The following is a 15305-nucleotide window of genomic DNA, read 5'->3' on the forward strand; positions in this document are numbered from 1 at the left end:
TACACATCGGTGTACATTCTATACACTTACCAGTATTTCTCGTGGCTGTTGAGATACCGTCGGCTGAAGGGTTCTTTCTGGCGATATGTATCTAATATTTTCGGATCAAAACCTATCTTTTGTAACAACGTTGATAACAAAATCATCCGTCATCTGATCACTTTGAATTTCGCGTTAGATATGGCTATTACCTAATATCGAAAAGTGTCCAAACTGTACGCAGACGTGTTTCGGAAAGATATGCATCCAGCAAAATTGCATATTTAAAGAACAGGTGACAACAGACCCACATATTGTCCATCAATATCTACACAGATTTGAGGGGCTGATTGTTCGTACTAGCTACATTCACATTCGCAGATAATAAACATAACTCACAAATGTATTTTACACATATATCAAGGTTTATTTTTATCATGGGCACTGCGCTGGCCTACTCCTTCCAAGCTCTAATGAGGAAAGGAATCCTTAAACACGCCATCTTCTGGAAGATATTCAAGCGGTCCGTCATTCTGTTTGGTCTGGGACTAATGGTCAACACTGCTGGAGGTTAGTAAATTGAACTTTAGTACTTTCAATAGGCACCATATACTCAGTATAGTGCTGATATGCCACTAAACCCGCATATATACATATATAGGTGCGTGCGTGAGTCCGTACATACATACATACATACATACAAACATACAAAGAAATTGTTGAAACACGCTATCAGTGTCCTAATACTTACTGCTCGCTCCAGTGTGGTCAATAGTGTATAATAAACTTGGTGCTTCCTTGCATGTTCTAAGAGACGACTGAATGAAGGAAAGCCGTTTGCTGGCGACTTGCGTCCCGATTCGTTGGAGGAAAGGATCCTGGTAATTGAGTAGATTAGAGGCCTGCGGTTATATCTCCTACGCAAAACTCGACTTTCGCGTCGATTTCACCCAGACGGGTGGTCAGACGTGCTGGGTCTAATCAATCGGCAGTCAGATCAAGTTTTAGGGGCTATTCTTAAGATAGCATGTTTGCCTTTTTTGCACACTACAGCATTCATTTAGCAGTTTTTAATTCAGTTTAAAAATAACATTCGTGATTAATTAAAATGATGTCGTTCTCCAAACCTCACAAAGGACATAAGTAGTAAAGTGGGTCACCCTAGGGCAATGGGACTTAGCATTAAAAAAAGCCCTGGGTCACTCTAGGGACAATGGAAATTTAACATGGAGAAAAATCGTGGGTCACTCTAGGGACAATGGGAATTTAACATAGAGTTTGGGTCTGTCTAGGGACAAGGGAAATTAACATGGGAATAGAGTTTGGGCTTGTCTAGGGACAAGGGGGAATTGAATATGGGATTTTTTTTTTTAAAATTTTTTTAAAAAAAAGGGGTAGGCAATTGAAAGGCTATCTCTTTTCGAGAAATATGGGGGCCCTGAAAAGGGCCTTTGGGTTTATGTTAATGTATTCATTAACATAAATGGCACCGCATTGGTCTTCTTCTTGTCCTTAGGCTGCGTCTCACTGTTGGCCCGTAAATCAGCACTCTTTTCAGGCATCCTTGTCTTTCAACGTAGATCCTACGTATCCACAGGCTGGTGTTTGTCCTGTGGACAACGGTCCACTTGGATCGGACATACATGAGCATGTCCGTCCTGAACATCATGGAAGACACAAGCGTAGAAGATTGCACATCGGTCCACATCTTGAAGCGACGAGAACAGGTGAATCAATGCAGTGAACTGCGCTTATTTATAGGTAGAGGTAGGATTGAAACGGATTGAGTTCATTCACCAATCCGAACACGCGTTACAAAATTCATTCAGCCCGCATCCAATCCGAAGAGAGCAGTCTGTGACGTCACGTAGTCTATATAGATTCGCTAGCGCTTGTGTGCAGTCAATCTATGCGACAGTGATTCAACATGACGGAAATTCACAAAACGATCCATTGGGGTGCACCAACATGGGAGACTGCCCAAGGGAACCCGGACTTACTTTCAGAAGAGGTGAATTGGGATTTTGTGGATTTTCTCTCCTCGCAAGAATTTGTTCCGGAACCTGCGTTACCTTCTTCATTACCGCAAGTGGAGAATTTTAGACAGAGACAAAAAGAAGAATTGGAGAAATTTATACAACGACAAAAGGAAGCGGAACAAGCTTTTCTCCTACAGCAACAGCAGCAAGAAGAAGAGGTAAGAAAAAACAACAGCAAGAAGAAGTAGCAGCAAAGAAACAAGAGGGTGAAAATCAAACGGTCACGGTACTGTTGGACATTTTAGCGGAGTTAATAAGTCTGAAACAAATGTATCAGACTTCTTTATTACGACCGAAGAGAATACGACCTTCCCGAGCTAAACACGTCAACCCTGTGACTAAGCCTACCGTACCACCCTTAGTGATTTCAACCCAATCATCATCAACATTACGCAGTCCAGAAGTAGGCCTTGGCCGTGGCAAAGGCTTAAGGCAGTTAAAGTTGATTGCTTAAACTCATCCCTACACCGTAAAAAAGGCCCTTTTCAGGGCCACCCACATTTCTCGAAAAGAAATACAATTTCAATTTGCCAATAACTCAAAAAAAACCCCACCCATTTTACCCTTATATTACGTTTCTGTGTATGAGTGCGTGAGTGTACGTTCTTATTTTAAAATCAAAACTCAAAGACACTTACCTTATATCATTAATTTATTCTTTTATCCATTTTTTACAATCCAATTCACAATTCACAACTCAACACTTTAATAAAAAGTTCATTAACTTCTTCTGTTTCCTTGTTTAGTCTCTCTGTTTTTTTAATTTTTTCACCGTCACACTCCTTTCCTCTTCTTCCTCCTCCTCGCTTTCTTCCCTTCTTCTTTTTTTCTCCTGTTTCTTTTTCTTCACCTGTCTTCTTTCTTCCTCAGAAGAATCCCTCTCTTCCTCTGAAGAATCCCTCTCTTCTTCTGAAGAATTCCTCTTTTCTTCTGATTCCTCTTGTTTCTTTTTTGGGCAATCTGGAGACCAATGTCCTTTTTCTTTACAATAATAACAGGTATCTTGACTTTTGTCTTTTTTAGCCCCTGTTTTTTTTCTTTTTTGACGGTCTGGACATTTTGAAGACCAATGCCCTTTCTTCTGACAGATATAGCAAGTATCTTGACTTTTATCTCGAAAGGAAGGAGAGTAGTCCGTGGGCTGATCTGAAGAGAATTTTCTAATGACCCCTCGCAAAGCTCTGACGAAACGTTCGATTTGGTTAGTCTCTTCCATCGTTGTGCTCGGCTTGAGAGTGAAATGAATAGTGAAAGGACAAGACACACACCCTTTTATATACGTTGGTCTGCCATGACTATAAATTAGTCTATGGTGTTTAAACTTGAGTCATTTGACGTTTTGCACTCAAGATGAAACGATCCCATTCATTCGAGAAGAAAGAAGAAGAAGAAGAAAGTAAGAGGCAGAAACGTGATCTATCGCCTCGTACCAGAGCTGAAATCTTGGCACAAATTCATGCCAGTGATTTTGAAGAGGACATGAGTGAACCAGAATTTGAAACCTCTAAACCAAGTTCGTCACCCTTAGTCAACCCTGAAAAATACTATTCCATTCGAGAGACGGAGAAGCGCTCCTCTAGAAAATTTAGAACCACGGCTTACACCTACACGGTGAAGTTTAAAGATTTCAAGGCCGACGTACCCTTGGAGAAAGCAGAAGGGTTTATCACCGAGATGTGGGATTCTTTGCTCACCGCACTCAAGCGACAATGTCAACCCAAAGAAGACGATCGCTTGACACTATCCATAGATCACGACGGTTTGAAATCCCCTGTTTGGATCGAGTTTAGCAGACCCGCAGAACTAACCCCTTCCAAAGTCATGGACAAGATTCAACACGTACAACAATCTAATGACCAGTTTGACATCACCGATGGTAAAGCCACACTGAAAATGGCTCACGTCTCTCTTCCTCAAGGGACAGGACGCAAAAAGATGTTATTGGTGGACGACCTTCGCAACACCAAAACAAGTCTCGTCCGAATTAACAACCCTCAAGACCAGATGTTTTTAGCCCGTGCCATCGTGGTGGGACGAACCTATGCCAACAAGAACGACACGGTAGAATGGAAAAGAACCTGGGAGAACATTCGAAAATCGAACCGAACCAAACAACGAAACGAAGCAGAACTCCTGTTGCAACAAGCTGGCCTGTCCAAAGACACACCCTGTGGCATTCCTGAGATGCAAAAATTGCAAGATGCCCTAGCTCCACGCTACACCTTGAAAGTGCACCCTCAAGAAATGCGCGGGCCTCTGTTGTTTCGAGGCCAACATTTTAAGGACGGAAAATACATTCATGTCTATCATCACGATGAACATTTCGATACCATTACCAGTATCACCGGATTCCTGGGATATGTTTATTATTGTGAGAAATGTGACTATGGTTATAATAATCGAGAGCAACACAAACATTGTGGATGGAAATGCTCAGGATGTTTGGCCTCTCCACCCTGTCTGAGCGAAGAACCAGTGCCTTGTTCAACTTGTCTGCGCACGTTTGTCAGCCCTACCTGTTACCAACAACATTTGAAAACACAAGGTTCACAGAAGAAATGTGCTTGTCAACTCCTGAGATTGTGCCCTACGTGTGGACAAGGCATACTTACCAATAATGCCAAGGCACACGTATGTTCAGGAAAGAAAAAATGTCACATTTGTCACCACATCGTGGACTTGGAACACCAATGCTACGTGCAAAAATACCAACCCCCACCAGAGAAAGAGGACGGTCACAAGAAGAAAGGCAATTTCATCTTTTTCGATTTCGAATGCATGCAAGAGACCGGCATTCACATTCCTAATTTCTGCGTGGCTCATCGAGCGTGCGAGAAGTGCATTCAAAAACCTATCTTCAGTTATTGCCTTCACTGCAGCAAGATTCCTGGAGGACGTGAAAAAATCTTTCGGGGACCGAACACGCTAGCCGATTTCGCTCGATGGGTCTTAGACCCCATCGACAAGAGGTGGAGCCAAGAGGACATCGAACGTTACGGAGATTGTCATCGTCATGCCACGGTGATGGCTCACAATTTCTCCGGATACGATGGACAGTTTCTTCTCAGATACTATACGGAACAAGGCACCGAACGTCCTAAAGTCACTTTGAACGGAGCCAAAATCATTTTCATGCAAGTGGGACAAGTGCAGTTTAAAGATTCGATGAGCTATTTGGCCATGCCTTTGAGTCAAATGCCTAAAACGTTTGGAATGACAGAAATGGCTAAAGGGTACTTTCCACACTTTTTCAATACGGAAGCCAATCAACACGCCGTTCTACCCCATTTGCCTGAGGCTCACTATTACGACCCCGACAACATGCGTACCGAACAACGAGAAGCTTTCTACGCTTGGTACCAGGCTCATGCCTCTGACCCCTTCGACTTTCAGGAAGAAATGCTAAAGTATTGTCGTTCCGACGTGGACATTTTACGACGTTGCTGTGGAAAATTTCGAGAACTGTTCATGGAACACGGAGGGGTCGATTCTTTGAAAGAAGCTTGCACCATTGCCAAAGCGTGTTCCTTAGTGTACCGCCAACGATTCATGCCTGAAAAGACCGTGGCTGTCATCAGTCCTCAAACGACCCACTTTGTCAAGCGTCAATACTCGGTCAAAGCCCTACGTTGGTTACATTACTTGTGCGACAAGGAAGACAAATGGATTCAGCATGCCCGCAACGGAGGGGGTGAAAAGACCATCGGAACGTATTCGGTCGATGGCTGGGACTTAGAAAACCCCAAGATCGTGTACGAGTTTAACGGCTGCTTATTTCACGGATGTCCCGTCTGTTACCCTGACCGTAGCACTAAAAATCAGTTTTTACAACGAACCATGGAGGACTTGTACCAGGACACTTGTCAGCGACGCCTAAAGTTAGAACAGCAAGGATACCAAGTGGTGGAAATGTGGGAACACGAATACGATCACCGTTTGAAAATCGATCCCGAGTTTAAACGTCTCGTGGAAAGTTACCAGTTCATGGACCCGTTGAACCCGAGGGATAGTTTGTACGGAGGAAGGACCAATGCCACCTGTTTGCTGTACCAAGCCGACGAAGAGAAAGGAGAAGAAATCAAATACTTGGACGTGTGTTCGCTGTATCCCTACGTGTGCAAATATTGTCGCTTTCCCGTAGGGCACCCGCAATTGCTGACGGAACACATCGACCTGAAAAACATTCGACAATACGAAGGCTTGATCAAGTGTAAAGTTTTGCCTCCTACGAACCTATACCATCCCGTCTTACCTCACCATTGTCAAGGCAAACTGATGTTTCCCTTGTGCCGTACTTGTGCCGAAACGTGCAACCAGGACCAACCTTGCCATCACAGCCAGGAAGAACGTGCCTTGACGGGAACCTGGGTCAGCGTGGAATTGTTCAAAGCTCTGGACATGGGATACCAACTGTTAGAAGTGTACGAAATTTGCCACTTTCCCAAGACACAACAATACCACAAGGGTGACCCTACTCAGAAAGGCATTTTCGCCGACTACGTGGATGCCTTTTTGAAACTGAAACAAGAAGCCAGCGGCTATCCTTCCTGGTGTCACACTCCCGAAGACCAAATACAATTCAAAGAGAAATACCGGGAACAAGAAGGCATCACTTTAGACCACATCGAGGAAAACGAAGGCAGGCGATCGTTTGCCAAAGTGATGTTAAATTGCTTGTGGGGTAAAATGGCACAACGACCGTGTTTACCCAAGACGGAATATTTGACAGAACCTTCCCGCTACTTCCAGATGATTCACGACAAAACCAAATACATGAAACACGTGGACGTCGTTCGAGAGGATTTGATCTTGGTCAATTACGAAGAAGATCTGGACTTTGTACAAGACGACCCTTTTGGAAATGTCATCATTGCGGCTTACGTGACAGCCCATGCTCGCTTAAAATTGTACGAAGCTTTAGAACTGTTAGGGGAACGCGTCCTGTACTTTGACACGGACAGTTGCATTTACATCCATCACCCGATTCAACATCACCCTGACATCGAAGGAGACCGTTTAGGAGCCTGGACAGACGAGCATCCCGACGACAAGATTCTAAGTTTCGTCAGTGGCGGCCCCAAAAATTACGGCTACGAATACCGAGACAAACAAGGAGAAGTGCACACGACGTGCAAAGTGAAAGGACTGACTCTGAATCATCGTACCAGTCGAGTGGTCAACTTTGGGGTATTGAAAGAAGCCTTGCGATCGGGAGAGGATGGAAACTTTAAAGTGACCACCTATCAACCGAACAAGATTGTACGTTTACCCACTCACCACATCGTCAGTCGGCCCTTGGAAAAAGTCTATCAAATCGTGTACCAGAAGCGAGTTCGACTTCCCAATCATTTCACCATACCGTATGGACACGTCGGTATTGGTCTGTATATAAAAAGGAACCCTAGGCAAGATTGATAGTTCATTGTGACTACCAAGACCGAGCGAACAAGATGAATACTTTCAGAGAAACACAGAACAAGTTGTTTAGAAAGGCACAATTTAAGTGTGAGGCTTCGGAAGTGGAATGCGATTGTGAGCTTTGCGATATGTACGATGCTGTACCTTGTGACCTGAGCGATGGCGTAAAGCATCATGGGAACTTTAGTGTCCCTACCCCTATCATGGAAAGGGATGCTGTGCGTGTCAAACCTGAGGGATGCGAAAGTGATGCCGCTCGTCCTCTTGGACATTTTACTGGGTTTCGTTTTCAAGGGGAATGTTCACCTTCACGTCTACCCCCCTACGGATGTCATCCAGCCCTGAGCAAACTCCTGTTCATGTCACCCAACCCTCATCGAAACGAACCTGTGAAAAACGAATATTCGTTCCCTGTGCGTTTGTCGGAATACTGCGACTTTGAAAATCGTCTTCAATCGTTCAAAGGAAAATGGCCTAAGTATCTGGGAGGACCGACCCCCGAAGAATTAGCCAGAGCTGGATTTTTCTACTTGGGCGAAGGAGATAAAGTCAAGTGCTTCAGTTGCGGTGTGTCACTTCACCACTGGGAACCGCAAGATTCGGCCTACGTTGAACATGCTCGATGGTCACCGAATTGTCATTACTTACCCTTAGTGGGACCGAGACATTAAAGTAACTTACCATGTGGTTGACGAAGAAGAAACCAGATTGGCTAGGAGTCAAATGTTGGACATCACCGAGACCAGTATTTAAACTTCATTTCAAAAACGATATTGAATCATTACCTAAAGAACTGCAAGAGAAGATTTACAAGGAAGTTTGGCAGGGGTTTGCCAGAGTGAAATCTCAATGGGTCACTGTAGAATTTTTGTGTCGAGAAATTCATAAGAGGAAAGTGAAAAAAGTCAACCAGTGTGTTAGATTTCTTTGGGTCAAGGGTGCATTCATCCTATTATATCGCTTTAGACCGTTTACATCAAAAGAGTTCAGTGACATTCTTGGACGTTACCCTGAATGGCAGTGGTTAGAAATTACTCACTATGTGGATTACTTTTGTGAATTGTACGGACTGACCTATTCATGAATACTTTACAAGAGAACATTCGTGCTTTGCCTGTGGAGTTGAGAGAAAGGATTTACCGAGAGCTGGTCAAAATACAAGTGAAACGTAAAGAACAATTGCATCCGTTACGTCACCGGTGTTTGAATCACTGGTACCTGAAGGCTATACAAGGACTGATTCAATTGAAAGTGTTCCATCGGACAGACATTGATCAACGATCCTCTAGTTTTAAAAAAGATTGGTTTGGTATGGACGATTCTACCTACATCATTGTAAACGTACTGCATCGAATTCCAGAGGAAGAGTTAACGAATTACCAACATCTTGAACACAATGTCAACTTGGTGAAAGAGGAAACTTCTGAACGAATTGTAATGTGTAGATTAGTGACTAAACGATTTAAATTCGACACTGAAGTAAAACCATGTTTGTGCAAACAGTACATGTCTTGTGTCAGACCAAAGAGGATTTAGTATGACCTATTCATGGATACTTTGCTAGAGAACATTCGTGCTTTGCCTGTGGAGTTGAGAGAACGCATTTACCGAGAACTGATCAAAATACAAGTGAAACGCAAACTCAAAGTGATTCATCCGTTTTTAAATTATGCTCTGTTCCAAAGTATAAGAAGACTGATTATGAGTGGATATTACATCAGCCACAAAGGTAAACGAGGCTATTGGCCACCAACCAACGATTCCAAAAACAGTGTACATACTTATGGATACTTTACAAGAGAACATTTTGGGCTTGCCTGAGGAGTTGAGAGAAAAGATTTACCGAGAGCTGGTGAAAATACAAGTGAAACGTAAAGAACAATTGCATCCGTTACGTCACCAGATCTTTAACCACTGGTACCTGAATGGTATAAGAGGACTGATTCGTCAGAAATTTTTTCAGTGGTCAGACCTTGTTGAACACTTTCAGTGTATGAATGATGATGATGATGATGGACTAGACGTTCGTAATTTTGGTTACTTCGAGATTCACTTACTGCAACGTATTGAGGAAGACGAGTTAAAGGATTACCAACATTTGTTACATGGAATCTGCTTAGAAAAAGACAAAACATCTAGACAAACTCTGACGTTTCAGTTACAGTATGTAACATTTAAATTCCCTACTGGAGAACGAACGTGTTTGGTTAGAAATTACCTTTATTGCTTCCGAAACAAAGACACTATAAAATCAAGTTGCCATGCCACGGATTATGTCACATATCATTCAACAGATTCCGTGGAAGGTACTCAATGACCATATTCAAACCGTGGATCATTACCATCAATTATTACAAGAACTGTATCCATTCAATTTGGGACGACAAGTGGTGTGTGTCTTAGTGACTTGTTTTCTGGGATTTCGTTTACCAGCCGATTCTTTGTGGACTCTTTACGATCAGTACTTACCACCTCAATGGCCTTAAATGGTCACGAAAAACTCCTTTTGCTCAAAGCCTTGCGTTTTCATCTGGATACTTCTCGACCTCAACAGGAAAAAAAGATTCGTCAACTTTTAGCTACCCAAGACGTGTATGACGATGTGTGTGTAGCTTGTGACTTACATCCCCATTGGACAGATGTCCGTGCCTGGAAAGAATGGGGTTTTGAGGCTTGGACCCAAGAAGTGGCCCAGTATGCACGAGAGTTGTTCAAGGAAAAAAGTTACTTTTCAACCCGTGTTAGTGACGGTGCCAGAAGAACCCGTCACCCAGGACGGGACTGTCGTGGACAGACCTGAAAGACCCTTTCGGGAGGACACTTGTGTGACCTTACCCCCTACTATAGAACTGGTTAGAACATTACCCAAAACAATTTGTTGTACAGACACTTGTTTTTATTCCACGTTCATGGTTATCATGTGCCTTTTATTCTTGTACTTAAGCCTTTGGCTTTTATGTATTTTTGTCTTTCGTATTCATGTTTGAAAAAAACATTCAATAAACGTGTTCTGAAAAAGTATATAAACTCTTGTCTTGTTTGTTTTCGTGTCACAAGTGACATTTCTCACACAATGGCTACCTCTGCTGTCTCTGCTCCCTCTTCCTTTACTGTCAAAGTCATCGACGAACACTTAGATCGTGCCAGTTGGGAGGCTTTGTATCTTCGCCATCCCTTTAACATGCTTATTGCTGGACCTAGCGGTTCAGGCAAAACCGAATTCGTCAAACGTTTGATCGAACATAAACATCATTTGATCGATCGACCACCTCAGCGGATCGTGTGGTGTTACAAAGAGTGGCAATCGGCGTACAGCCTCTTGCGAGAAAGTCAAGGCGATTCCATCGTGTTTGTGGAAGGCATTCCTAAAGAAGACGACGGCATCGTCTCTGACTCCCGTCAAACCCATTTGGTCATTTTCGACGACATGTTAGGAGAAGACGAAGAAGAAATTAAACTGTGGTTCACGCGCAAAGGGCATCACCGTAATGCCAGTGTCGTTTACATCACCCAAAATTTGTTTCAACAAAGTAAAGCCCATCGCACCATCAGTCTCAATGCGCATTACGTGGTCTTGTTTAAAAGCCCTCGAGATAAATCGCAAGTGCAAGTCTTAGCCAAACAGTTAGGAACGCCTTGGCTGACTCAGGCGTACGACGATGCCACTCAAACGCCACACGCCTATTTACTCGTCGATTTGAAAACTACGACCCCCGAGGATTTGCGATTTCGTACTCACTTGTTTCACCACTGGTGCCAAGACGGAGGGCCTGTCCTGTACACGTCTCCGTCCTCGACTTCATTTCACTCCCCATCAAAAAATCTATAAAAACCTCAGACCCTTTTTCGTCTGTCTCACACAGTGTGAACATGACGTCCCTTCAGTCGCATCTTCCCGTCAAATTGATTCGTGCCTTGTATGGCATCAGTCGAGAAAAAAATCCACAAACACGAGCTCGTGTCTTAGAAGCTAGTCTCAAAGAAGTCTTACGATGGTTCACGGTGACGGCACGTCAATTACTCCAAGGAATCATTCAGATTCCTCATCAAACCAAACGCTTTTTCGATCGAAACAAAGTCGCATTGGTCCAACTGGCCGATCCCCGTATCGACACTCAAACCAAAAAACAAATCATTTTGAAACCTGGAGGGAGCGGTACTCTAGGAGGGGTCATCATTCGCTCTCTCTTAAGATGGGATCCTAATGCCCCCAAAGTTATCCCCAAGACAAAAGTCCAACGAAGCCCCAAGAAGAAAAAGAAAAAGACCAGGTCCCCAAGGAGAACTTCTCCAGTGGCAGGACCCTCCTCTGACCAGACACCATCCCGGAAAAAGAAAAGAAGCCCCCAGAAAAAGAAACAGAAAAAAAGTCCCCAGAAAAAGAAAAGTCCACAGAAGAAAACTAGTCGCAAGAGAGGCACTTCGGCCAGGACGCAACCTTACACTCGCAAACCACGACCTGCCACAGCGGTGACTGCGTCTCCGGCAGCCTCACGTTTATCCACTTCTCCGTTAATGACACCCAGAACTGAAGAGTACTTGGAGACGTTGATCACACCAAGAACTTCTCCGTTGATGACCCCAAAAAGAACTTCCCCAGTGGCAGGACCCTACAATTTAGCGGCAGTGGCTGCTGCTCACAAAGTACCTTCTCCCAAAATCAAAGTCCATGAAAGATCGGGCATGTTACAAAGTTTACTGGATTTGTCCAAGCAAGAACTGGCTCGATTTAGTCCGTTACGTACCCCTGCACGACGTGTCATGCCTGTCCTCATACTGATACGACGTAAAGACAATCAGTGGCGACGCGTTCCAGTATAAAAAAGGCCTGTGACCAAGTAGGGTATCAGTGTTTTTTTGGTGCTCCTGAAGACTCAAAGATGTCACCCTCCAGAAAACCCCAAGGAAAGAAAAGGAAAGGACTGCCACCACGTTTAGCCAAACATGGGGACATGTTATCTGTCCTGTCCAAAGCTTCTCCACCCCTACGAAAAAAACTCATTCAAACAGCCTCCAAAGAGGTCATCGATACCGTGTGCGAATGTTGTTTGAACGTTTTGAAAGGCACGATCCCTTTGTCCAAACACCAGAAACAATGCTTAAGCAAACATCGTCACGTTCTTCGCCAAATGGTTCGAAAGAAAATTCCCATTCGTCAAAAAAAGAAGATGTTGGTCCAACGTGGAGGCATTTTGCCTCTCTTGTTAGGCCCCATATTGAAAGGAGTCTTGGGAACCATGTTGGGAGGACTAGTGGGAGCAAGATAAAAAGGCCTTCGGAAGTCCCAAGATCTCAGAATCGACCGCTGACAACCCCATGGAAGGACGAAAACTAGCTTTAGTGCCTTACAAACGATGGATGGAATACCATCGGTGGCAAGAACAACGCACCCCGCATTTACCTCCCAATCCCAATTTGAGCCAGATGTCCCAGTTACAACACGAATTGCAGTCCTTGATGGATCGCCAAGATTTGTCCGAAACAGAAAAATCGCAAAAGTACGGTCAACTCTTGCAACGACTGCAACTCTTTCACCAGAAAGCTTTAGACGAAACAGCTCTACCCACTCTGAAAGATTTTAAGAGCTTGATGAAAAGTCCAGCACCATCACCAGTCCCAGTACCACCAGTACCCGTGACCAAGACAGAAAAAGAAGAAGAAGAAGGGTTTCAAACTCCACCCGAAAAAGTACGCAAGTTAACAACACCACCTACCTCCAGAATTGGATGGATTAAAAAGATGATGGCCACCCCTTCTTCCTCACAAGAGAAAAAGAAAGTGAAGACAGAAGTGAAACAAGAACCGATATCCCCTGCTCAGACATCCTCCTCCTCTTCGACACCTATTGCCGGTCGCACACGCAAAGCCTTGCAATCCAAGAAAATACCCCAAGAGAAAAAGAGTAGCCTCTTCCAAGAGTGGGTGCCTTATTAAGACACCAATCAACACAAAAAAATGGAAAAAGTCTTAGCCAGCATTTACTACGATCCCTCGCATCCTGCAGGTTACGCAGGAGTTCAACAATTGTATCGTGCTGCCGAAACGCGACTGAAAAGTCTCCGTTTACCTCAAGTGCAACGATGGTTACAAGAATAAGCTACCTACACTTTACACAAACCCATTCGACGCAAGTTTGCCAGAAGTCGCACCCGAGTGGAAGGCATCGATCATCAATGGCAAGCCGATTTAGCCGATGTCTCTTATTTGGCCAGCTACAATCGTGGCTACAAATATTTGTTTTGTGTCATCGACGTCTTTTCCAAATTTGCCTGGGTCGTGCCCTTGACGTCCAAATCGAGCAGCGAGTTAGTGCAAGCCCTGCAACGGGTGTTGAAGCAAAGCGGTCGTCACCCTCTTCGATGGCAAACGGACAAAGGCACCGAATTTCTGAACCAAGCTTTCCAAAAAGAATTAAAGAAACGTGACATTCATTTTTTTACCACCGAGAATCCCGAAACCAAAACCAGCATCGTGGAACGTTTTCAACGCACTTTGAAAGAACGCATGTGGAAATATTTTACGCATCACCACACTCTGAAGTACATCGACATCTTACCGCACCTGGTGCAAGCGTACAACCAATCTTACCATCGGAGCATCGGACGTGCCCCACAAGACGTGACTCCCGAGAACGAAGTGCTGGTGTTCGAGCGTCTGTTTGGTACGTCCCCGACGAGGGCTGTCCCCAAGAAAAGTGGAGTGTTGGCCGTAGGAGATTGGGTGCGCATTGGCAAAACCAAACGCACTTTCGACAAAGGTTACTTACCTAACTGGACGACCGAATTGTTTCGCGTCACTGGACGAGTGCATGGCCGTCATCCTGCCGTCTATAAATTGGAAGACATGAACGGAGAAGTACTCAAAGGAACGTTTTATTTGCCCGAGTTACAACGTGTCACCAAAAAAGAAGACGACGTGTACGACATCGAAAGCATTCTCGAACGCAGAACCCGTAAAGTGGGCAAACGACGTGTCAAAGAAGTCAAAGTACGTTGGAAAGGATATCCACCCAGTTTCGATTCTTGGATCGACGCTTCGCAAGTCATCGACTATAAAAAGAAGTGACCATCATGCCCTTTCACACAGCAGACGCAGCTACGTCGACCACTCCTTCTTCACCCAGTTCTTCTGTGCAAGATTTACAAAAACAACCCTTGTGGGTGTGGTGTGGAGAACGTGTGCCTAAAACAGCAAATCGTCTTTTTCTGCCAAATCTTCGTGGTGTATTGTGTCATCGGGGCAGCCATCGCCAATTTGAGTTTGCAACAAGGAGACAAACAATTGTGGACCATTTTATTGAGCAGTTGCATCGGTTACCTACTTCCCAATCCCTCCCTGAAATTCTCCTCGAACTGGAATCTTGTGTCCAGTGCCAGTGTCAGTCACCACTCCAACCACAATCAGAACCCCATTTTAGACGGAGACACGCCTCTGACGTCCAGTAACCCCTCGGAAAGCCACAGAACTCTAGAATTATGAGTCACCAAAACCAATTTTACTTAACCTTACCCAGTGACAGTTCCATGGAGGTGTTTCCCAACAACACGTTGTGCTTTTACACGGCCAAATTACCTCAGGCCATCTCCTTAGATCACGAAGCCCATTGGGAAGTGGCTTTAGTAGAAATGATTCACCCGACCCAAGTCCTCAATGTCCTTCCCAATCAAAATTTTTTTCATGTGGAAGTTCATGACGAGCAATTGCAACAGGAGTTGGATAAGAAAGTCAACTATGACAATAAAACTCGTACACAAAATTCCACCACCTATCACTTGTTCATTCCCCCAGGCTATTCTTTTAGTGGTCAACATTTGGTCAACACCATAGCTGCCAGGTTTAATGGCGTGTTTGGGAAAGCTTTGGAGCATG

At 44.2% G+C, this 15305-nt stretch overlaps 1 protein-coding gene across 1 annotated transcript in view; it reads left to right on the forward strand.

Moving 5' to 3' along the window:
• Positions 1-15305, forward strand: part of LOC149802720 (heparan-alpha-glucosaminide N-acetyltransferase-like) — a 68904-nt gene that overhangs the window by 25445 nt on the left and 28154 nt on the right. The window contains exon 9 of the mRNA XM_089952132.1: positions 404-549. Within this exon, the coding sequence (XP_089808258.1) occupies positions 404-549 (146 nt within the window). The remainder of the gene's footprint in view (positions 1-403; positions 550-15305) is intronic.

Source organism: Sinohyriopsis cumingii, chromosome 3 (assembly GCF_028554795.1).
Source record: "Sinohyriopsis cumingii isolate HCF-2022 chromosome 3, ASM2855479v2, whole genome shotgun sequence".
Taxonomy (NCBI): Eukaryota; Metazoa; Mollusca; class Bivalvia; order Unionida; family Unionidae; genus Sinohyriopsis; species Sinohyriopsis cumingii.